We start from the raw sequence: 25,952 nt of genomic DNA, 5'->3' as shown, positions 1-25,952 counted from the left end.
AGAATGATTGTGTTATATGTCTTTAGTATTGCCTGTCCTTTCAGTGCTTGAAGGGGGAGCATGGGAAGTTTGACGTATGGATGAGTGGATTTCAGAAACAGTGGTATGTGCGTGTGACTGAAAGGTAAGAAACTAGCTTTAAAGGCACTCAAAAGGTAGTGTTTCTTGCTCTGCATTTCCTTTTAGTGTCCATTGGTAAAATCCTAAACCTTTGTAAGTGAAAAGAAACCATCAAAATTAGCTTACTTAAAGTGAAATACTAAAGGGAGAAGAAATTGAAAAATACTGTTTGAGACTATTAAAAAGCCTTTTCCTAAAGAGAGGGTGCAGAATGTTTTCCTGTTGGACTTTAAGGTATTACTGGTTTTATTAGTTAAACTGTCTTTCTGTAATCTGATCTTCCCTGTAGCTGTGCTCTTGTTTGTGCAGAGAGGTCATAAGACCAATGATTTTCAGTCCCTGTTTAAAACACCGTAATATTTGTGAGGTCTCATTCAGCACTAGGGGAGAAAGGCTGGCACCCATACAGTTCTGGCTGTGAAACTTTAAACTTTTAGGTAATGCCTGTTTGTGTCTGGTTACAGGTTCTTGTTTGTTTCCTGCTCGTAGGTGACATTCTTCAGCATTTTCACAAGGGTTTTTTGTTTTGTTTTGTTTTGTTTTGTTTTTCTTTTGTCGCTTTCTTTCTTCTCAATTCCCATTGGGCCATAGTTATGCTGAGCGTTAAAGAAAATGAGTTTGGTACGCAATCCCAGTTTGGAAAGTAGGCTTGTGTTTTTTACTTACTGCTGTACATTCTCTGTCATTACTACTCGATGTTAATTTATCGTGGTAGTTAGAACAGAAGAACATTCATACTTTAAGATTTTATTTTATTTTTCATGTCATTTTTACAATCGTTTTTACATCGTTTGTTTTCTTTAGAAGCTCCCTACTGTTTTTAAAATAACTTGCTATCTGCCCTTGAATAAAGCATAAATGTTAACATTTACACAGAAAGGTTTTTTAGATGCATTTTGTAATACGTCGTTAGCAGAAGTTTTAGCACATTATATTTCTCAAATCCTCGATTATAATTGCTGCTGTTTTACGCTGATTTAGAGAGTTTGTATTTAAATTTTGTGTAGATGGGCTGAATTAGATTTATAGATTTGAAGACAGTGAAAGTCCTTTTACATAGAAACAAAATTCACAAATTTCTAAAAACTTTGTAGAGTTCCTGGTTGCAATGCTTACTCGAGTATTTCTACTTTTGGTCTACTGAGTCGTCTTTACTGAGCTGTAAATCAATATGTGCTTCCTGTTCTTCCTGATGGTTGTCCTTGTACCTTGTGAAAGTAAAATACTACAAGACACATGACTCCAAATGTAATTTGATAGGAGCTGGGCGAATCACAATATTTAAAAAAGAAAAAAAAAATATTAATTTGCTTCAAGGCCAGTTTGAAATGAACTTTGGACAGGAAATTGTGGGTGTAAAGGAAAAAGGGGAGGGGAATAGAGCAATCCTCTCACCCCACATATCAGAAACTGCTGGTAGACATCAATATTAATAAAAAGGGCAAATTCTGCTTTCTCAGATGCTGCTGAAAGACTTAGTGGCTTTAGCATAGTCTAATACCAGGGTTCCCAGGGCACTGCCATCCTGAACCCCTTGGCTGCCTGTGCTGCCTGCTTGAAAGGTGATGTATTTGGAAGATCTGTCAGTCCCGGTGTCTATTGCCCAAGGCAGGTTCAGTGGCAGAGCTGACTTCGGACTGCGGCTGCTGGAGGCCCAGCATTCCCAGACAGCCAGCTGAGGATCCCAGTTGCAGAGGGCGGTTCTTTGGGCTTGCTCATCTGCAAAAAGAGAAGGCGAGCAGCTTCAGAGATTCCCCATTTTCAAAGTACATTTCACAAACCGAAGAAGCACCATGCACTCTATGTCAAGCACCAAGCTGAAGGGGATGCACAGCAATCAGTAGCTGAAAGCAGCCGTATGCAAGGAGGTAATAGAAACAGTCCCAGGAGGGTGTATTTCTAGCCCAAGGATCCCATCCTTGTCTATTTGTGGAATTTCTTGTCCTTCCTTGAGGAAGGTCATCTGAGATTGGTATTCACAGCCTAAAATCTCTTCTGAATGCGCTTGCCTGCATTCTCTCTGCGAGTGTGAAAACTAAGTCACTTGTAAAAAACATGGAGAGTTCAATTAGGGGGAGAGATGCTTTTGCTCTCTTCCAAGCAGCATATACCTGGATTTTGGGTGTTGGGGGGGTGGCGCACAGCTGGACAAAACAACCCTCTGAAAATTGTCCTTACTACCTAGGTAGGTGCTAGATTAAGCTGTGGGTAATTTGATTTGATTTGGTTTTGGGGGGTTTTTTTGGTTGGTTTTGGTGGGAGTTTTTTGCCAGCCTACTGAATTTGGACCTTTGAGAAGGTGCATGAAGCTAGAGGAAGACAGACAGACCAGAAGAGATCATACCAGTGTAGATAGGAGAGAGGGTAGTTCTGGAGCCGAGCTCTCCACATCTGCCACTATATGTGTATTTTTTATCGTGTGATTTTCATTCAAAAACTGTGAGCTATCGTGGGACCACTAGGCCAGGTCTAGGTGCCTCTCAGGCAAGGCTAGAGAGTTAAACCTTGTAAGCTTTTGGTGCCTTAATTTCCCTCTATGAGTCTTCTGCTGTCTTTTTCACAGAAGTCATACCTTAACAACATGGATGCTGACTTTTTTCCTAGCCCGTCTTAGACTAAGGCTGAGTCCACTTTTCTGGGAGGTGTGGATATGAACTATTTTAAGTTGCTGGAAGTTTAGACCCTGCATTTTCTTCCAGTAGGATATACTAAAATAGAGGACCTTACAATATTTTTTTTTTCATGCCCCTGGGTGTGCAGTTGAAACCAACAACCTCTTCTACTTCGTTCTGGCCTTACAGGTGTGTGTGTGAGGCAAATATGCTTTGAGAAGTCTGCTTAAACTGAGTTTTTCATGCAGTTAGGGTCAGGTACATCTGGTCTGTAATCCCATGCGGTCTGAATGTGGTCTGATTGCTGAGATTATGTCATTTCTGGGAGGACCTAGAAGCAGAAACTCATGCCCCAGGGTTTGGGGGGTGGGAGTTGCTTATTGGCCAGAGTGGCCAAGGATGGTGTTTGTAGGTTATTCCTGGACTTTATCTACCAGACTTCAACCAGCAGTGTAGGTGCTTTTGTGAATCCACTCTAAAAAAAGCTACTGAGAGAAGGATATCCTGGGATGTCAGGCTCGGGCAGAGAAATGGCTTTTGGACTCTTTTCCATGTCAGGGTTCGTGGGAGGATTGCCCTGCAGTTAAGGACCACAGGACCACACTGCTTTGCAGTAATACACCATCAGAAACTTTCCTGTCCTTTCTTTGGAGCTTTTGCTGCATCTGCTGGGTTTCCATTAGGCGTTTTCTAGCAGGGCTTTGACCTCTTATGCTGATGATCTCTGCTTCACATTTGATACCAGCAGATCTACATGAGACTTGTAAATTGTAAATTGAGGCTTTCCTTCACAAGTGTCATCTTTCTTTTAATCAATGCCAAGTATCTCCTTAACGCTGAAGAGGGGGAAGGTATCAGCAATTCATAGCAATATCTTGCTTACATTCTTCATTAACAAAGGAGATCCAAATAATGACCAAGACACTTTTTACATGAACCACAGTATCTGCCTAAGACGACAATTAAGACCTTTTTAAGTGTTCGGCAAGATGTTTTAAAGTGCTGAAAATAAAAGAATGAAGGAATAGAATACCCACAAGGTGAGGCCAATGCTAGTGTATCTTGTTAATGAAATGCTTTTAGAAAATAAGCACAAAGTATACCTTCTCTTATTTCACATAAATTGCTTTTTATCATGTCTTATAAAAAAAGTTACAAAGACTGTAGTAATGGGGGGGGGGGAAGAGCAATTTTCATGTTAATACTGAATTCCAAAGAACTGTTTAGTTGACCTTTGCAATATTTTTGGCAGAAAAAAAGATCTATATCACTCTTTGTATTTTTTATGTGGACTAATCTAATTTCATTGCTAGCTTTCACAGGTTTCTTTACTACACAAGATTTGATAGATGCTTCATATAATTATAGCTACAGGGAAGGGGAATAATTCTGGGATTTCTACCAAGGGGCTTTGCATGCAAGGACAAGAATTTGAATTTGGTATATAAAAGCAGGAGGGGCTGCCAGTGAAGTTCAAACAGGGAGATGTGATGAGAATAATTGGAAAGACTATCGTCTCAGCATCAGTGTGTTGGATTGACAGGAGGTGGGTACTGTGAAAGATATAAAAGAAAGAAAACAGAACAAAACTGATTGGATAGGAAAACAACAGAAGCAGCAAGATTTTGAAATAGTGTCCTAGGCAAATGATCCAGAGAAAGTACAGTGGCAAAGATGACGTTTCTATAGAGGAAAGAGTGGCAGAGACGTACTGGTGGCTGTAAGGATTCCTGAAGGAAGGTCAGAAGTTCAGTTTTGGCCATGGAGAGCTTACGTTGCTCTGGCATCTCCTCCTGACATTTTCCTGTCAGTACTGTGGAAGTGGGTGGAGTTGAATTACATTGTTGTAAGGGTGTCAACCTGAGTGGTTTGAAACCACATTGGCAAGGTGCATGTGGAGGCTCAGAACTAAAATGGTGGCATTTGAGGCAAATGTTTTAGTGAACCTCCATTTAGAAATGAAAATATTAAATGAATGGATTTGGATAAGCAGGACGAGGGAATAACTTTATGGGCTGAAGAAGTTTAGAGTGAGGTTACCAAAGATGAACACGGAAGTACAGGAGTTTAATAGCTGGAAGAATCGGGGTGCCTGGAAATAAGCTGAAAAATAAGTTGGTGTTTGCCCTGGGAAAGAGGGAGCTAATGGAGCTCAAACTAATTTGTCTAAAAGTAAAGTCAGCAAAAGCAACAATTTGCAGAGGGAGAGGGGAGCCTTCAAGCAGATAAATGTGTATTGCTTATTGGTAAGCTTACAAAGGGAAGTTGAGTTAGTTATTAGGGTTTCAAGCTTTGAATCAGTGGCAGAGTATAAAGATAAAGCCTTGACTTTGTGTTCAAACTTCCAGTTTTATTAGATTGTTTGTTTTGAGTAACTGCAATGCAGATGGATCTTAACCGATGTTAGTAAAATTGGTGGCTATATATTTGTAATTATGTTGTGTCATTTTTTGACTGGTATATTTATGCTGAGGCTTTTTGTTTGTTTCCTACTATAGTTGTTCTTCTCATGACCTGTCAAACTCATGGGATCAGTCAAGTCTACATCGCACTTCTGATCAGTTCAGCTCTTTGGGAAGTATGGACAGCTGGGACCACACTCCACAAGTAACCCAGTATGGAAGACTTTCTTCTGCAAGGTCTAATAGTAGCATTGATCATCTAGGGAGCCAAAGTAAGCGGGATTCAGCCTACGGGTCTTTCTCCACGAGTTCTAGCACCCCTGACCACACTCTATCCAATGCAGACACTTCTTCAACAGAGAACATGCTATACAAAGTAGGCCACTGGGAGACTGCTAAGCATGGAAACAAGCCTGGCCAGTTCTTGAATGACAACAGTGGAATAGAGGACAAACCTGGGTATTTGCCAGCTCCCATCCAATACGAGAACAACAAAAGTCCTAGAATAGAGGAACACCCCGATGGCAAGCTCACTAGCTCTGGAAGATCCAGTTTTGGACCTGTCTGGTATGTTCCTGATAAGAAGAAGTCTTCATCTCCTCCCCCCCCACCTCCACCTCTTCGTAGTGACAGCTTTGCTGCTACCAAAGGCCATGAGAAAGCCCATGGCCCTGTGTACTCAGAGGGTGCCAGCACGCAGCACTTTACAGCCCTGAACCGGTCTCAGCCCAGGAGTGACTGGAACTTGGAAACTGTAGAGCAGCAGCGGCGGCCCTCCAGAGCGGGTGACAGGAGGGTCAGCAGCTCAAATTATAAATCTGATCTCAGTTCAGAACACACTTTTTCTTCGGCTGGAGAAAGGTACAATAGTAATGCAGGAACTGTGAACAAACTGCAGTCGTCCTTGTCCAGCACTGATGTTCGGTTTGCACAGCCTACTTACAGTTACCACCACCAGCACCAGTACAGTGATGAAAGCACTTTTTTTCACAATGCAAGAATCTTAGCTCCGCCTAAAGATCAGCAACATTATCTGTCCTGTAGTGGCATTCAGGAGTTACCTACAGATCATTTTCATGGCTACGGTCCAGACCAAGCCAGTCTGCTCAACACTTCCTCTTCTTCGAACAGTGCTGCTGAACAGAAGGTGGACAACACTGGACAGAGTCGCTATTATTGCGTGACAGCAAAACAGCCTGCTCAGGGAATCTCAAAGCCACTACAACTCAAGGACGACAGCTGGAAACCTGCAGTGGGGACTGATGCATCGCTCGGACCTCACGAAAATCCTGCAGTTGTCACAATGGTCCAAAAACCAAAATACTATCTACCTCAACAATCTGTTGAATCTTCACTGCAAGGGTGTGAGAACAGTAGTCATTTCCCAGTGGACAGAGAGGGGGATGCTAGGTGTGCTGTAGTAGAAGCAGCTAAAAAACCCAGTCATACTGAAAAGTCTGGACAAAAGAAAAACTTTGAGAGCAGCTCTGAGGAAAGTGAAACTAGGTATGGTCAACAGGGGTATGTAAAGGGCTGTGTCCTTACCACTGAAAACAGATCTGCTCAGAAAGATTTTAGGTGGGGGAAAGATGAGAGTAGCAAGATTTCTCCTCAGAAGACCCCAATGTTGCACTCTTTAGCTCAGGAAGGGAAAAAGCAGTCTGACAACAGCCCAGAAGCAGTAACAGAGCGACAGGCCCCATTTGACACTCACTTGTCTAAACAGGCACGAAGGAGCGATCGTTTTGCAACAACTCTGAGAAATGAGATCCAAATGAGAAGAGCGAAGCTGCAGAAAAGTAGAAGCACTGCTACGTTAGTAGGTTCATCTGAAACGGAGGAGTGCAATGAGACCTGGAAGCCAGATTCAGCAGAAAATGTCACCGCCTCCCCAGACACGAACTTTACCAGCACCTATAAAGATCACCTCAAGGAAGCGCAGGCCAGGGTTCTGAGGGCGACGTCCTTCAAACGGCGGGACTTGGAGCCCAGCCCCGCTGAGTATCTCCCCAGGTCACCCGAGCGGAAAACTGGTAGTTACAACTCTTCGTTACTGGCTTTGGTTTCTGAAGATGTGTCTGGATTCCTCGAGGCTACACAAGCTAAACCGAACCCTACAGGGAGTGGCACTCATCACGTTTCTCGCATCGGAGCCAGGAAGAGGTTCACAACAGAGCAAAAACTGAAGTCTTACTCTGAACCGGAGAAGATGAATGAGGTGGGGATGTTAGAGGATGAGTGCCGTGCTCATTGCCGTCCAAATACATCTGAAGAAGCCCTGGGATCATTTGCAGACAGATGGAAATTTTTTGAAGAAACGAGTAAGCCTGCATATAGGAAGTTGGCACAGAAACCAGCTCCTCACGGTCTAGCTGAGGGACAGCCTGAGAGGCCAGATAGGAAAGCTCACGGTGGACAACAGGGAGAGGAGTCATGGTATGAGAGAAGAGGTCGGGCAGCCTCTGTTGGACTTGAAACTGCACATGCTTCAAAAGATAACATCCACCATGGTACCAGCAATAAGGCTGCTGATAGGATTGTGAAAGCTGAACAGCCGCAGCGCCTGGGAACCTTTGCAGAGTATCAGGCGTCGTGGAAGGAGCAGCGGAAGCCAGTAGAGCCGAGGAGCTCAGGAAGGTACCATTCGGCCGATAATATCCTTGATGCAGGCCACGAACCACATGAGAAACCCCAGTACACTCATGAGAGGTCTAGATCATCCCCTTCTACTGATTTCTACAAACAGGTACAAGTGTCTTTTGCATTATTCTTTAAATTGCCCGAGGCGGGGCTGGGCAGGAGAGTGGTGGAGAGGGAAAGAGACCATTTTTATGAATATTTCCAGTTTAGGAATACAATGTAGTATGGTGTTTGCCTTTTGTCAGTAAGGCAATAATTGTTATAGGTCACTCTCATAAGTAAAATGAAGAAGATCAAGGTTTGTATTGCACAGGAATTGAGTGTAGCAAAGAGCAATTGGATCAAGAAATCTCTTGTGTGTTGTAGCCAGATGGAAGAAAACAACCTTTTAATTTGATAATATCCTCTTTTTTTACATTAGAGGTATCGGAGGATCAAAGCAATCCTCACCCGGAGTTATTTCTTCATTGGTGTGGCTGCCTTCCCCATTTTAAGGCTTTCAGTTCTCTGAAACTATGAAGAAAAATGTTCCAAGGGGAAATAATATCTACTTTTGTCCAATTTTGTTAATGTCTAATCATTTTCCATGGATTTCCGGTTTTCTTCTAAACTTGCTTGATGCAAAATCTACATAGGACAAAACTACCTAATAATGTTTAGAGACTAAAAATATGCCTGTTAATGTTAAAGCTACACTACAGCAACAAATGAAACTGCTCAGTGTTTTATTTTATGTCAGTTTGCTTGATTTAAGATGTATAAATTTATTCCTTAGAGAGATGCCAAATGTCTGTTCAACTTGCAAGTAAATATTAAGTTAATTTTTAACTGAGCAGGGAATGGTTGGCAGGTGGCAGGGGAAGTAAACAGAGAAACCGAGTCTCTTAAGTTCTCTGTTTAAAAGATGTTGTTCAAGCTGCTGCAAGATTGCCTGATACGTATAAGGGAATCATAGTGTATTCAATCTGTGGTGCACCTCACCTTATGCCAGAAAAGAATGTAGTCATATATTATTTTTTCCTTTTTTTTTCCCTCTTGGTAAAAACATTGCATACATACATACACATCTACACAGCAGCTCTGTGTGTGTATATACAGGGAGCAGAATGAGAATAGCTCAAGAAGAAACAAAATACGTTGATCTCTAAAAGGTGTGGACTCTTTTTCTTCAAGTTTTTTGTGTCTTTAAGTTTTGCAAAAGTTATTTTTGAACTCTACGTGCATACTTAACTATGCGGATAATTTACTAGGGTAGAGATTCAGATTCCAAGCACTGGAAATATTCACCTGGAAGTTATTTTGAAAATTAAATTAACTAAATTATTAAATAATTGCCTACCCAGCAGAAATATCATCATATAATCTATTCCATGTATGCATTTCTGGTTTATTAGTCAGTGCCTTTAAGTTCAGTATAGGCCTCCTGGGGCAAAAAGCAGACACCTGTTTAGGCACCTGGAAAATATGGTGATAAGATGCTTACAACAGGCTGAAGTAAATAAAGATGTTGTTTCGCATGATTCCAGCGCTAATGCGCAATTAAATTTCCTGTAGGTTCAGTGTTTGTAATGCAAAGCTATGCTTTGGGTGTGGTTGTTTGAAGATAGTGAGATAATAAAATTCTGGAACAGTGATGATGTGTGTTTTACCGAGAAACTAAAGTACGCGCTCAGGGATTCAAAAGCTGGTGTGTACTTGCCTCTTCTAAACTGTGAGCAACTCTTCTGTAACTTCTTTGCTGCTTTTTTTTTTTTGCCTTTGCCAAATGGAAGTTGTGAAGGTTTATATAAATGTTAAGCTCTTCTGTAGATCGGCAAAGTAGAACAGTAACTCGAGCACAGCCAGGTCGGTAGTGCTGCACAAGAGGTCACATAGCATACTGTACCACTTAAAACTAAACAAGCTTAAGACGTGCTATGCTGTTGACTTCATGTATATTCAAACAGAGCAAACCCACAAATAAGAGGTTCCATAATCATAGATTTTTCAGGAGTCTGAAACATGATGACTTGGTGTCTTACTTGTGCTATAAACCACTTTTAGGAAGTCTCAGTTGAAGTAAGGAGGCAAGCAGAGGATTTAAAGGAAGATGGGGAGCGTATTTTCTCTAAAGTTAACAATCTGGATGAAAGGAACTGCACTGTAAGGTAAGTATTTCTTAATTTCTGGCTTTAAGAGATTTCTTACGACAGCTCTGATCTGATCTTTTCCTGACCCAAAGTGGAAGTTTTGCTGTGATGATTTCAGAGTTTTTGCAATGCCTTTTTCCCTTGTTTCCCTCCTTCTCCCCACGTACTTCAACGTGCATGGTAGAATTAATGTTGGGACTGAAATTTATGGGGACTCTAGGGTGAGCTTGAAGAAATTGTCAAGTGTTGAGTGTATTACAGTTTGTTCGGAGCCAGATGATTCTTATTAGTGTGCATGAAATGATTCAGATATTTTTCATATTTATCAGTTACAGGTTTTTGGCGGGGGGGGGGAATGCTTGAGGTTTCCCAAAAGAGTTTCCAGTATTATCCTTGGCAAAGACAGCATGCTACTGGAACACAGTAGTGCTGTAAATTGGACTTTCTTTACTTGTGCCTTTACAGAATGCCATATATGAACAGAAGCCACCAAAAGTTGTTTTCCCATTTGATCAGCTCCACTTTTCTCTGTTAATTCATGTTTTAATTAAATTGTACAATATTTTCAGACTCCTTTCAAATGCATGACTGTATGCACAATGCAGTTCAAGTCCGTAAATGTCTAGCACGCAGGGGGGTGCCCTCCTCCTGGCCTGCAGTTTGCCGGACCTGTTGTAATGTAAGCCGTGATTTCAATGATTGCTGATACTGCGGCTGCTTAAGTGGCGTATGGCAGCTGAACTGAGGTTGTGCGCACGCTGCTATTGCCAGCTTTGATAGCTCCTGTTTTCGTAACAGAAGAAACATGTATAGGAAAAATAATTTCTACGGGCTTTCCTCAGTTCTGTAAGTGGTATTAATCTTTCAAGAGGAGAGAAAATTATGAACTGTAGCAAACACGTACTCTAATCGTGCCATAAAAGCTTGTAAAAAATTAGTATTTATTTGTGGTTTTATACAGTTGTATTTTGCATTGCTTATGGCCCCGCTGAAGAGACCATCTGCTATTTTTCTAATTCTTTGTAGCCCTTTGTACTTACCGTAGTGATTTCAAAATGAATAGCCCATGAGGGCGTGAATGTGTGCACCCGTGTGCGCACGCGCCATGGAGGGGAGATTGGGCTGGAGGGGAGGGAGAGGGGGAGGCGGCAGCACAATCAGCCGGCGGCAGACGTACTTCTGTAGGCAGACAGCATCTCTGGACAAGTAAAATGATTTCCATCCACCAGTGCTGAACCCTAGTCAGAAAAGCATGTGAATAATACTCCTACGCCAGCATTTTAGCAGTGTTTGTGCAGCACAATTCTTGCTTTATAATCATGGAATCCATGAAAATCACATGACTGGGCACCAGCTGCAATAACTTTTTTTTTTTTTTAAGCCGAAGCCTATTTTGACATACTATTTCAGATGTAGTATTTGGCCATTTCACTGCATTACAGGAAGTTTTGTAAAATGGTCTCTTTCGCAGTCTTTCCCTTAGCACTTGTGTTATGCAGAGGGCTTGTATGTCTTCCGTATTCAAAAAACTAAATAAATAAAATCTGTCATTTAGGCATTTAATTTCTGTGTTGTGAACTACCACTGCATGATGATGAATGGCTGTCCTATGGGAAAGAATATGTATTTCCATCTGCTCTTTTTTTAACAAGGCGTTCCTGTGCTCGAAAGGAACTGGACTCATCATGACATGAATTGATTTTATGATTTTTGAGCTACCCTAAAGGCATTTAGTTTCCTACTTTTAAAAGCTGGCAATGTGGAAATGGCTAGCAAATCTACCTAATCCGTGGTATATTCTAGAATGTGAATATTAACCAAATCTAAGGTCTTCCTTGTGGTCACATTTAGTATTTTCTTTGAAAATCTGGGTTTGGATTATATTGCTGATGGCCCTTATTTTGTGCTACTGAGGCCTGTGTGCTACAGTTGCCTTTGTGCTACCAAAGCCAGCGTGACCTTGCTGGACACAGGAGCAGCCCTGAAGCATTTGTGTGGGTTAGATGTGCAGGGACCCAAGCTGAGAGCCAGCTGTGGAGTCCACGGGTGCCTTCTCTGGGTTAGAGACTGTCCAACGCTACAGGGTGCCTCTGGCCTCCCTCCCCTCCAGTTGTTTTGCAAAAAAAATGAATAATTTGAGTTTTAAATAAACTTTGAATGTTTACTGTTACAGTTTCCCTGATTATTTTCAGGAGAAATATGATTCTCTTTAATGCACTGAATCTAGAATGAAAAAGGGTTGGAGTGTAATAACAGCAAATGGTTAAAAATGAAAAAAAAAAAAAAGGTGCTTCATAAGCAATTTTTTTTTCTCCTGGGCTTCTTGCTGCTGGTTCATTTTGCTACAGTATTTTTTTTTGGTGCTCTTTTTTAGCACACAATTGCAAAACCTAAATTGACATTACTTCTGAAAGTTGGGGTTCTTTTTAAAGTTGATTAAGGTAATTTGTGAACTCCTTTCATCTTTGGGCTGTATTTTTCCCCTCTGAGATTACTGCGTGCTTCCAATGAATTCAGGTTGTTTCATCTCCCTTTTTAGAAAAGCTGCAACATGTTCTTCCAAATTGGAGTATTTAATAGCTTGGAGTATTATTTTTATAGGAAGAGAAAGCAGTGGTCCATAGTAGCCATTATTATCTCTCATGCAAGAACCAAACCACTCTTGTTAAGAACTTACAGGCATGCAAATAGTCATCTGACATGAGCTGAATATTTTTATACTGAGGCTTGATGCAATTCTAAATATGTTTTTAACTTTAAGACTGCTTTAAAAGTGTTACATGAGTCTGATGATCTGTAAAACAACAGCTGATACTTTTTTGTTTTTAATTATGCTACTCTTTTATTCCAAATTAGTTAAAAAAGCTTAGCTTTTTACAGATGTAAAGTCTGTCCTTCTTTAAACAGGTCTCTCTTTCTGTATTTGTCGAATGACGGATGCTGGTTTTATAAACAACTTCCCTATAGATGTCTCCACAATTTCTAAACCGACATAGCCCTTCAGAAGGCTAAAGATGGAAATGTGTGCTCTGGCCTGTAGTCTGTGGCTTCCTGCAGGATGACACGGCACACATAAAAGTCAATCTGCATCCAAAGAACAGTGCTTTATGATCTAATTCTTAAGATTGCCATCTACTAGCGATGTTCACAGCCATTGCTCTTATTTACTTTCTAAGAACATTTGACTTGTATCTCTATTAATTTGTTTCTGCAATGTCTATGAAAATTACATAATTTCAAAAAGTGAAGAAGGATTTATGGAATCACAGGTTGCAGAAAATCTTTCAACATTTAATAGGTGTCAAGTACAAGAGCATGTGCATGTCAAGTATGGGACCACAGCATGACTCAACTCTAATTAAACACTGTAAGATGTTTCTTTTAGACCTTTCATGCCTTACTAGTTGCTCGTATCTCAGCTCTTGAAGACAAAGGAACAGCCTTTACCATACAAAAACAAAGTAAAAGTCATTCTTGATGCCTAAGTTGACCTAAATGCCCAAGTTTAATGTTCTAACCAGAACTATACAGGCAGAATGTTTTCACCTTCCTCCCTTTTCCTCTTGAGGAAGAAATGGTATAATCCTGGGCAATTGCTTCCTTACAAATCAGTGAAAAATGACTTCGGCAAACATTTCATGCATGTATTATCAAGGTTCAATATTTTATGGTGCAGAAGAGGTCCAAGTTCTCTGTTCTACACTTCACCTACAGCTGTTGTCATTTTTCACGTAAATTCTTCTAAAGGAAAGAAATATTTCCTATCAGTTTGCTAAGTATAGAATGACTTGACAAGTAGTATTTTGTAGGAAATAAATTATAAAATACATACGATTACTTTTTTATCTATTGTGCAGTGTACTAACAATTTCTACATTCACTTTATTCAAGAGCTTATAAAGTGAAGTGTCCTCTTTTTAAAATCAATTTAAGTCTAATAAGGACTGTTACAAAGGTTTAAGTGCTCTTTTTTGAGGGAGATTAATTATTCAATTAAAGGGAGAAGAAAACATGCTTTTCATGCATCCAGAACATACCAGTTTGGTTGAAGTAATGCTTCAGATATCTGAATATCTAATGATAATGAATTTACATGTGAAAATGTCTTTTTGCATGAGGTTAAAAATAAAAAATAAATTGCAGTTTTCCCTTTCCAGCAAGTTGTGTGCAGCTATTTTTTGTCTTCTGGAGAAAGTGCCGAAGAGCCAACATGCATCCTCACAGGCTCTTAGCTATTGACAAAGACTTCAAGAATGTGAGCTGCTGAAGCCCTTTCTATTTATATTAGCATTTCTTTATCATATGGTTTATCATATTATTAAGCGTATTATTAAGGCATCTGTCAGACCACTTTTTTTGCTAGTGATGTCATTCTATGTATCATATGGTCTAATGGATGATGCAATACAGTCTTGGGGTGTTTCAAAGATAATATTTTGTCTGAAACTGGACAAACATTCTGTGGCTCTTCCCATGCATGCAGAGGCAACAAAGGAGAGAGAGTCCAGCAGCACCTGTTTGTGTATTAGGAGTCTCCTGCCACCTTTCGTAAATACTTGTAATTAGTACAAGTTTCATTGCCATGAACCGCTATGTCTTTCCAGTGTAGTAGTGTATGTGACTGACTAGTTAACAGCTAAGTAAGTATCATGCTTTCAGATAGTGTAACCTTGAATCACTGATACATGAAAGAAGTTGATGGAAGTTGATTCTTAGGAACAGTCATGCTAGGGCAGGCCAAAGGTCTACCTAAGCAGGTTTCTGTTCTCTGACTGAACAGTAGCAGATGCTTGGTGAAAACAAAAACAGGGCAAACGCGTAGCCCTGCTGCTGGGTATCCTTGCCCAGCCTCTGCTGATCTGCAGCTAAGAGGTGCAATCCTAAGGGGGTTAGCAGCCCTTGATGATTTTTTCTTTCAGAAAAGTATCTAACTGGTTTTGGACCTGCATCAACTTTTGACATCCATAGCTTTTTGTGCTGATGCATTGTGAGGAAAAGCACCTCGTCTGCAGGGGATAGGTGGGGTGTCTCCTCTGTGAAAGCTGTTGTATGGCTTTGCGCATCCGTATTTTCTTCTTCTGTGTCTTTCCACGTTCTCATATGTTCCTTTTGGAGCAGTGGGAGAACTGCAACAACATTAGGGTGCACTATGAATTCATAAAGTAACATAATGTTTCCTTTATCTTGACTTTTTTTGTTCTTTTTTTTTTTTTTTTACTGCTATGGAGTACAGAGATGATATGTTCATAGAACAGTCTGTGGAATTCAGCTTTTCCTTCCTGCGTAGCAGTAATTTCAGTTATATATCATTGTATATGTTGCTGAGGTGTAGGAAAAGCTATCCTGTGGGTTACTTTGCATTTATTAAATCTGAATTTCATCTGTTGTTTTATGGCCCATTCGCTCAATGATAGGAAATCTTTGGCTTGGTCTTTATTACTCAGAATAATTTCCTCACAGCAGCAACTCTTGCCGCCTTGTTTTTCACCCCTTTTGTAAATCATCTAGATCTAACCAGTTCTGTTAATCATGTGATGGTGCAAGTGAGGACTTTGTCCCATGGCAGTCAAATTTTTAAGAGCCTCTGGTGAGGTTAATTTTTTTTTTTTTTTTAGAATCTTCTAAAAATCCAAATAGTCTTTGTCATCCAGATCACTGTTGTCCACATGTGTAGTGACTCTTTCTAAGAATAGTAATGCATCTGAGACACGGCTTTTCTGCACAACCCCAAATGATTCTTTGTCATTTTAACATGCTAGTTAGTGCAGCTGCTGAACCTTGTCATATAATTTCTACCTGTTTGCTTAATTTAGATGTTAAGTTTATGGTTGTGAAGTTCTCCAGATTTGTAATGAATATTTTTTTTACTCTTGCTCTCTTTCTCTCATTCTCTGTCTTCAACACCCTTACACCTTCCCTCCCCAAACATTGCATGGGTCACTTTGCTCAAGCAGTTGCCCAAGTATCAGAGGAATGGCTAGTTGTACATCACAGCTACTGTTTCAGCAATTTCCTGTAGGAGTTTCAGGTGATTATCATATAGTCCAGGTAACTCATGACTACCCACTTAATGGTGGACAGCCTCTGAGAATAATTCCCGCATAGGCTGTTCTTTGCTCACGGAGATGTGAAGGGGAGTCCATGTCAATTTTCTGCTACAGCCTTACTTTCTTCGTAGTCTTATTATTGTAGTTTTGGCCCTATAATCTGTCTGGCAGATACCTGGGTTTGAAAAAGAGCCTTTTTTTTTTTCCCTTTTTTATTCTAACACCTTAAGAATTTGTACATCAGTCTTTTTTTTGTCTTTAACCTCATTGTGTTTATACATCTGTTTTGCTAGAATAGTTCTGGGTTTTCCTCATTTGGGTAGGACTTTAATTCTCTGGTGGATGTCTTCTTAATTACTTCTTAATTTCATCCAGCCTTTGGAGAAGACAGGGAGAAGGGAGTAAAAAGGGTGGTCTTCTGGGTGTTTTTGGTATGTGTTATGCATTTTCATATATTTCATATATTGTATCTTCTGTTGCATGTTATCTCTTAGCATTATACCATCTGGCTTGTGCCTTTTAAAAATATTCCTTTCATGTATGTAAATGCCCTTTTCAAAATTAAATACCACAGTGTGGATTCTTGATCTTTCAAGAATGATTAATCTAAATGCATATGGCCACTGGTGCAGGGTAGCAAAGTTTTGAACTACATTCTTCTCATATCTCAGGATCAAGGCAGGAGTTGCATGATAAATTGTCGCACTTGTAGTCCTTTTTCTTCCTCCTGTTGTCCTCTTTAAAACTCGCAGGCTACTTGAGCTGAGAGATGCGTGGTTCTTCAGGAGCATCCCAAATGCATTATTTTGGGATCTAGGATTGGTTGTGGCTGAATGAGAGTACTGAACCTTGCAGGCTCTTCCCATTGCCTTCCCATTCCTCACCCTCCTAGCGCTGCTCAGCCCCGCGGCTGTCAGGTGCACGTCCTGCAGCTTGGTGTGATGCTCCACTCTGGCTCACCAGCAGCTGCCGGATCTCTTTAAACGGGTGCTGGACTGTCTCCAAAACCTGTGCTTGGTTTACAGTATGTTACAGTCATGCAGCCCTGTTTCTCCCCCATCCAATTTGCTCATTCCCCACACCCTTGAAAGTGTGGCTTCTCCCTCTACCTTTGTTAGGTGAATTTTGAATCCGTTTCTAAACTTGAGGGTAGCTACCCGACCTCACATCCCCCCGTTTTTTCTACTTCCAGCTTCTTATTACTGAGTGAAGTTCCTTTCACTTAATTGCTGCTGGCACATCTGTTCTCCACTGTGCATGCAGTGACAGCTAGAGGTATGCGAGGCCACCGTGGTCTGATAAAAGGAAGTGTCGGAGGGTAGCTTCTTCTTTCGGAAGGTTTCCTCCCCTGCCCCCAAAGGTAAGTGTTACCAAGCGTGAGAAGCTGGGAGAAGTCCTTGACGTGGTTCTGAAGGTAATGAAATTGGGGGCGGGCGAGAGGAACGGCACACAAGAAAGTTTGTGGAGAGAGAAACAGAGATAATTTTGTAAGCATTAGTCCCTTTTTGTGTTCTGGTTTAGTTTTACTGCTTTCCCTGGAAAGAGGATTAGAATGAAAACTATCTTAAGACTTAAGTTTTCGTTGCATCGCTTGAAATCCAGCTGTCGTCTTGTGGCTATTTTAATGATAACAATTGAGTAGGGAGATTAGGGATAATACAAGATACAGTCTGCAGTGGTTATACTCATAAAAGCATCATATGCTGATGTGATGTAGTTTTTATTTTCCCCTAAGTTACTTGATGAAAAGCATCTTTGGAAATAGGTGACTGATTTGTCTCCTCAGTGCAGCAGTTCATATATTTCTAACATATGGAGTGGCTTTATGGTGTTCTGGTACTAAAAGCTAGCCTGTGAAATATTCACCTTCTGCTATAAGCCCTTAGACAGCATGGATTATGATTTGCTGTCACACAGGAGACTGTTTATGCCAGTAAATTTGAGTAGAGTTTTGTGCTAAAAAGTAACGTGACATCTATAACTTCCATTTCTCTGCATGGGCCAACCAGACTTGCTACAGTCTGTTAACTAGTTGTGTTGTATTATGTAAATGGGTGCGTTTTCTTGAAGTCATTCTTTCTCTTTCTTGAAAGCAAATAGACAGCTTTGGGAGACAGAAAAATTTTAGGGGGGATAAAAAAATTTTATGGGAGGATATTAACTGGATATCAGTGCTGTATCATAATATCTAACCGCTGTATGTGATTTTGCATGCAGTTTACATAACATTTTCCTCTTAAAGTGGTCATCTTTAAAATCATGTTTTAATGCATATTAAAGCCTTATCCACAGTTTCTCTATTAAGTCTTTAATGTGTTGTTGTAGAAAAATTGAAAGGAGCTTGAGCTTTGCTCTGATGAAGGCCATGATGCCTTTGGTTTCTAAAGACGGAGCGTGGGGGTGGTAATTTGCTCATGCAGCATGAAAGCATTTAGTTCTTTCCCTGCAGAATCCCCTGCAAGAGAGAGCGCCTGTACACACAACGCATGCAAAAAAATTCAAGCTGGAGGGCTGTTGATGAAGACTCTTCTCTAAAATTAAAGACTTGGTTATTTGAACATTGTTCAGAAAGGAGCCTAGTAACACACTGATCTTTTTAAAATCATTTCAAATATTTAAAACTTGCGGAACTGTTGCTGCTGAAATGCAGATCATGATTTTCACAAATGAAAGGAAAAACCCTTAAAAAATTAAAGGACTTCTGAAATCTTCCTTTTTTTAATAACCAAATCCAGGGGGTGGGGGTGGGGGAAAGGAAAAGCTTTGAAGTCTCTGAGATCTTTTCCCTGAGGTCAGAAGTTTCTAATGATGTAACATACAATACAGACCAAGCCTTCACTTATCAAGGTTAAAGTTGACGGAGCTTGTATGAACTTGTCAATCATAGGAAGCAGGCAAAAACAAGCCAGCTGTTGTGAGGCATGGCTTTGAAAATCCTCTGTGTTACAGTAAATGAGACGCAGAGGTTGAGACAGATTCAGTTCTGCGAGGCTTTCAAACTGGCTGGCACATTTGCAAGGATGCAAAGCTCACATATCCAGTGAATATGGGTAAACAGCTGTAAATCCTGGTAAGATTGTCTTGTCTTTAGTGTTAAAGCGTGAGAGAAACAGCCAGAGGCGCGCGCCTTAATTACCTTTTTCTGTCAGTTCTGAACAGAAATTTGCAGTATTAATTCATACAGTATTTCTTTTGTTCTCCAGGTCTTTGAGTACAGGCTGCGTCTTCTGTCCCTATCAGCAGAAGCTACAGTAGCAAATTAGGAACGATGCAATGCTTGGTGCAGAATTTTATTTTGCTTAGCGTAATCGACTGCTCTGTTCACTGATGGGTTGGAAGAATAGGGGGAAAACGTGAGTTAATTCCAGCTAAGATGCTCTGTGTGCATATGCTTGCACACGCGCGCTGTTTTTAGCAGCTTTTGTTTTCACAGTTGGCATCATGCACACTGGAATTAGAAGGCAGTGCCTTTCGAAAATATTTGTTTTCTGGACTAAGGGCTGCAGTGCCGTTGTTGTGGCTCGGGGTGCCAGGCTCGGGGTTCCTCTCGGCTAGGGGTGGTGCGAGAGCTTTTCATCTTGTTATTTTCCTGGCAAGCCTGTTACTGTGAGTGCAGGCTCGCACGAAGACCTTTTCCACAGCAGCAGGAGATATTAGCTGGGAGTGTAAGAGAATTGGATGTGACTATTGGAAGCAAGCGGTGAGTGCGGCTCTGAGTGAAAAGATGGCTATTGAAATGTGTGCATATGCATGCTAATTAATTTAAATAACTGGTTTAGGTGTTTTTTTTTCCTTTAGAGATGAGCTACGTGTTCATATTGGTGCCTGCCTGAGAAACCCAGGTGACCTAGCTATTATTCACAAAGTGTTTCATTTTATAGCTTCTGTTCTGTTACCAAATTTTTGTTCAGCTGCAAGCAGCTGTTTTTGATAGTAATAGCAACAAGAAAATAGGAACAGCATATCAGGGAAAAAAGTCTAGATGTAAGAAAAATAAAATAAAGGAGTGGCAACTGGAATGTAGGGTTTTCTTTTTTAATAAATTGACAAAGCAATCATTTTTCTTCAAGCTTTTTTTAATGTGACTCTGATTTCCTTATTAGCAGTGTTGGAAAGTATTGTCTTTTTGTCTCTGCAGTGGTTGCCATTTGTGTAATATGGATGGCTCTTGTTATACTGTTGGGATATTCTGATGATTGAATTCAGTGTGTAAGTACAGAACATATTAACTGGTTGACTTAAGTGAGCAGAAGTCATTTTAATTCCATGCAGGCAATCCCCTGTATGCTAGGACAGGCATGCAATAAATAAAGCAAGTAAGAATACAGCCATAAAAATTATTTTTTTTTTTTATCATTCATTTTTGATGTGCAGCAGAATGGAGGAGGGGCTTTTATTTTCTGAACTAAGGAAAGAAAAACATCCCTCCCTCGGCCCTTTCCCACAGGATTCTTCCCTTCTGCCTAAAGGCCCCTATGCTGTTACAAGAAATTTAATTTTAATCGGATTTGATTTTTACTGTGGGCCCATGTATTGTGCTGTTACCCATGACTGACTGGCCTACATTTCATCCATCAACATATCTTTGCTTATCTACTGCAGAATTAGGGTGGGTCTGTTAAATTTATTTCTGATTTTCACGGGGAGAGAGGTAACGTTTTTAGAAAGAGAAAGAAGGTGAGATGAAAACCCATTGCTGTGTATGTTGCCATGCAGGCAGGATTGGAGAGAGATTCTGGTGGGATCGACGGACTGGCGAGCAGTGTCTGTTATCATATTTCATTCTGTGATGAAGCCAGGTGATAATGCAAGGGTTGCTAAGCTGGAGTGACATTTTGCTTTATCACATTGGGTGCAACAACTAAGCTGTATTTAGTGTGACTGACTAAACAGATAGCTGCTATGAAGGCACAGATAATGTTAACACGCATTCAAAGACAGAATTGGAAAACCAAGAGTCACATCATGATAAATGGGTTGTAGTGTAACAATGATGTGCCATGGGATGTATTTTGTGAAATATCGTGCTGGGTTTGTACCTTCAGTTGTCTTCTGAAGTGTATCAGGGCATCTCTTTCTTTTCTTTCTTTCCTTTTTTTTTTGAGCGAGAGAGCGAGCATTCTCTCATCATTCAGCATTCATTATTCTTTTCATCTTAACACATGCGTTGGTTTTAAGACCGTTTGCTTCAGTAGTGTATCTGGGATGCTAGTTGCCATCATCTGTGTCTTCAGACCAAGGCAGTGAACAGCTCTACTTCTTGGTAGTGACTTACGTGCTGTGCCTCTTCCTGGAGTGACCATTATGGTACAGTCATCATGGTGATTAAATGATCTGTTTTCTGGAGGGTCCTTTATTCTATGCATTTATCTTTAAAGACTTCTAAGTAGTTTTGTAGTCCAAGCTCTCATTTGGTATCTTTGGAATATGCTTCATGTGTCACTATATGGTGGATAGTGCATGCTGTACTGACTCAGTAGTAATAGCAGATACAGTGCTCATCAGAAAAATGGACCACTGGTAATGTAATTGACCTCGTATTGGAACTCCACGTTGTGGTGTTCTGGTGTCAGTGTCTCCTTGGCATTGCAATAGTAAAACCAATTTGAGTATTTCAAAACCTTTGGAGTGCCGGAGCCTCTGAAAGAAAAAGCATGTGGGACTCAAATGAGGATTCAGATACCTAATAGAAGAAAGACGTCTGCATGCGAGTCTCAAGTTATAATCCATAGAGATCTTGAGCTTGATTCAGTTGGCTAAACACAGGTGTCTAGTGAGACCTGAGATAGCCCAGAGTATCCCACTTGGCTTCCAGCTGCCACCTCTTAGGAGAACTGATGCCTTTGAATCTTTAAAGTTTCTGAAATGGTATGAGACACCTACGTTTGGGTAACTAAATTGGTCCCCTAGTCAGTGAAACCAAGGCATGATTTGTTTGTAGAGACTACTTTAGTGTGAGCTGAATCTATTACATTGCATTGACCATATCAATATGGATTAAAATGTGGTATTAGACCTCAAACTTTTTCCTAAATTTCCAAGTCTTACCCTGTGCATCCCATTCCAACTCTGTAACATGCTGTTGTGGTCTCAAGCAGAACTATACCAGGTACAAGAAACTACTCTTTATTTGCGGACTATTGGAGAAGTGCTTTTGGATCCCACTGTGCCAAGTGCCAGGCAAATACACAATGAAAACACATTGTCTTTCAGCACAGAAAGTTCACAGCTGAAAAAGTAGTGTATCTGCAAGGACTCTGCCTATAAACAGAGTCCTGGTATAAGCAAAGACTGTGTTTCGCCATTGCTTTGAGCCATATATTTGTCTGTTTCGAGCCAGGTCCATTCCGTGATCAAATTTTCTGTGGGGTTGTTCAGTTCCTACTGCTAATACAATGGAGAGAGCGGGAAGACAAAATCAGAGTGGACTAAGAAGGAGACTGCCTCTTTTGGAAAAATACCTGCATTTAGATCAGTTTAAAGGGACTGCAAAACTCTGACCTTAATTACGAGGGAGTTGTTGCTATTGTAGGGTGAGGACTCTTATGGAGGAGTCTCACTCAGGTATGAAGGCCTTTTTCCAGCGTAGCTTGTAGTGTTTGAGAAGGAATTTAAGCTAAATCTGAAACAGCCACTCCATTTGCTCTCTTCTGTCCATAAGTTAGTGCAGGACATGTTGCTTACATAACAGAGCTTATGTTTTATGGCGAAACTTGCACAGAGGTCAGGTCTTTAACAAACGATGCATTTTTCAAATGTTGGCTAATGCATTTTTGCAAAGCTTATCTAGTCTGGGATTTTAAAGTTGGAGTGTCTTGTGGCACTGTTTGGCTTGGCCTGAAGCATTCTCAAGAAACTGTAAATCAGACAGATAAAAATCAGACACATTGAGTTGATCGAAGTGACTTTCATTTATTGAGATACGACATTTAGTCAGATCATTCTACCTCTATGTCCAGATTTAGTCAAATCCTGAGTATGGGGCAAACAAAGGAAGTGGTTTGCGGTTGTTTTTTATGGCAACTAAAAATGTTATCCTTCTGATAGGCATCTATACATAATGATTCATTTTGGTAATTGCTCATCGACTCCACTGGCAGGCTCCTATTAACACGCGCGTGTGTATGTATGTATATATATCTCTCCATGGTTTAATTTACCTGTAATAGCTTACACTACTGTTACCTGTCTCTGGTTTGTTAGAATAGCCTGTTGTGTTATTGCTGGGGGGGCTAGAGTGTCTGGACTGGGGAGGAGGCTTGGTTGATTTCCCCGGCTTAGTGTTTACTTGGCCTTTACGTTTCAGCCGTGAGCATGTATGCCCCAAGCTAACGGAGCCGGAAGGAAACCGAGAGATGTACTTGTGCACCTGGGTAGAAAATACTTAGTGCCCTTATGGAGGTACCCCCACGGTGGTAAGGGGTGGTGGTGTGTTTGGTGGCTATGGCCATTATGTGGAAGGTGAAAGCCACAGAAGGTGCAAGCTCCTCCCGAGCTCACCTGGCCGACGAGCACGCAGCCTCTTGTCTTTCCACACTGACCTCCTCTGGGAGAGCTGAGCCCTCTTCTAAAGGAGAGCTTCTCAAAAATGTGGAGAGCTGGTTTTTGTAATGAAACAATTCCTTCTTTTTTCAGTTAGAAGGATATTTTGGTTTTCTGCCCCCTACCATTTAGATGTGAAGGCTCCTATACTTAATTCCCTTTATATACCTTAAATACCAAAACAGGTACAGTAGAAAAGGCTCATGTTAGTTAGTCTCCTGTACCAGACTCACCCGTACTGAATACCACTTTGTATCAACAGCATAAGTCCGTTGACTACTTCCTTTGCAGTTCAGGTTAAGTGAGCGGTGTAAGCCGTTTGACAGTCAAAGCTGTAATGTCATCGCGGGCCAGGGATGGGGAACGTGGTGTGAGCTTTCCTGATTCTGTTGCATCAGGAAGGCTCTTGCATTGGGATAGTTGTGGCATTGTATCATGGGATGGAGGAGCTTTGGGTTTGAAGATAATTTAGAGTTTAACACTTTTGATGATGACTGGTTTGTTACCTAGAATGAAAGTGGTAAATTAAGTCAATTGTCATGTTTTCAGATGACGTAAAACTGTTCTGTGTCTCTCACTTCATGATGTTTGGTTATAAATAAGTTCCTTTCAGTAATACGTTATCCTTGCATAATCCTATGGGCTTCATTTCCGAAACAGCTGTATTCTGGGCATATCGTTACATGAACCACCGACAGATTTAAAGTAGCTTAGTGGACTTCTTGGTATTGATAATAATGTAACACCTTTGCAGGTTCTTGCCACTGTGTTCTCCTGGGGCTTGAAGCTTGCTTTCTTTTCCTCCTTTCTGAACAGTAAGCTCAAATCTCTCCAAAATAATGTGATAAGCATGTTTTGCATGAGGACCCACTCACACTGAATGCAAACTAGCCTCAGTGTTGAATGTAGCCACCTTTCCTCAGACCCATTTTCTGTGGCACTGCAAAATGTTTGATTACTTTTGTGGAAGCTGTATGAAGGCACGTATGTAATCTCTGAATTTTATCTCCACGTTTGCAAATGTAGCATCTCTAAATTTCTCTGTGCTGTGATTCTTTATTTCCTTTTACTCTATTTTGGAAGGTGACAGGACTACTAAAGCATTCATCGCTTCTGAGCCAGGGTAATATTAAACAAATTTGGTTCCATGCTTTGGATATGTAAACGTGTCAGACCGGTGGTATACTCTGTCCTGTTTGCTTCCGCCAGCACACCCACTCCTGATGTGCATGTGAAGTTCAATGTGTGTTTTGCAAACTGGCTGAGGTAGTGCATGTAATTTATGTCTTTGAGATATTTTGTGCTGTGCCCTTGATTCTTCCATGCACCTAAGTGCAGCTGTTAATACTGTCTTATGTTATGGCTTTTGTATGTGAAGATGAATACAAAGAAGACTGAAGAATTTTTTTGGCAAGGTTAGCTAGGATAAAATTATTCTCCACGTGGGTTATCTAGACAATGAAAAACACTGATTTAAACACAGTATTTCACACTTAAGGCCTACAGTCTTCATTTGGTAAATATTTCCATTAAAATTAGGGGAACTATTTACAGGCCCAGTTCTGCTTACGTTGAACTCGCTAGGGAAAACCAGCTGACACTAGAGATGCCATGTAACCAAATCTGAATAGCATTGGTCTTTCTGGCCTTACATCATTTTACTTAACAAAAATGTCCTTCGTCTAGTGTTAAAATAGGAGTCAATAAATACTGTTTTGTAAAACAGAATTGACTCTGAATTTGTCAGACAACTCAAAGTTGTCTGAACCAACTGCTCTTAGTTAAGAGCGTATGAAGAGATCTGAGTTTAAACGATGTTCAGCTCCTCATTCATGTTAAATTGAAAATTTACCCATGAAAATTGAATTTTAAAATGTAACATATTACATGAGAGAGAGAGAGAGATTGATTCTGTATGTGATATTCAGGAATAAAATTGTGAAAAAGCTATCTCTGTCGGAAGTACAATACTATTTTATTACTGACATGTAAAAATCAGTGTGAAGTACCATTATTAAAAATCCCATACATCAGGCAGTTTAATGACAATGTCCAGATTTTTTTTGAACTTTTTTCCGTAAGTGCTAAAACATCACAGATCCAAGGACTAAATAATAATAATTTTGAATGTAATTTGATCGTACATGTGTGAAAGTAGAACCCGTATTTAATCAGTTGTCTTCCCACAATATTTCATTTTAAAGATTTGTTGTAATTTAATTAAAATAGTAATGCAGTGTGTAATTGCTCCAAATTTTTTTTTCTTCTTGAATTTATAATGGACTTAACCTATTACTTATTGTATGTGCTTTTATCTCAAATTTTGTTTTCATACACACTGACGTTAACCACCTATAGATTTATTCTCAAAACTGGTACAGTAAGGTTAATAACCTGTTTACGTTGAAATTCAAGTTAACCTTACTTTATAAATAGGCTGAGAAGGATGCCTCTTTCACA

At 40.4% G+C, this 25,952-nt stretch overlaps 1 protein-coding gene across 2 annotated transcripts in view; it reads left to right on the top strand.

The window, feature by feature from the left end:
- The window catches only part of SHROOM2 (shroom family member 2), a 127,148-nt gene that overhangs the window by 82,088 nt on the left and 19,108 nt on the right, over nt 1–25,952 (top strand). For both annotated transcript variants that reach the window (XM_075133396.1, XM_075133404.1), the window contains 2 exons: nt 5,231–7,880; nt 9,818–9,921. In XM_075133396.1, the coding sequence (XP_074989497.1) occupies nt 5,231–7,880; nt 9,818–9,921 (2,754 nt within the window). The remainder of the gene's footprint in view (nt 1–5,230; nt 7,881–9,817; nt 9,922–25,952) is intronic.

The sequence above is a fragment of the Calonectris borealis genome, chromosome 1, assembly GCF_964195595.1.
Source record: "Calonectris borealis chromosome 1, bCalBor7.hap1.2, whole genome shotgun sequence".
NCBI lineage: Eukaryota > Metazoa > Chordata > Aves > Procellariiformes > Procellariidae > Calonectris > Calonectris borealis.
The sequence above is the reverse complement of the archived record's forward strand: the minus strand, read 5'-3'. Positions and strand labels throughout refer to the sequence as shown.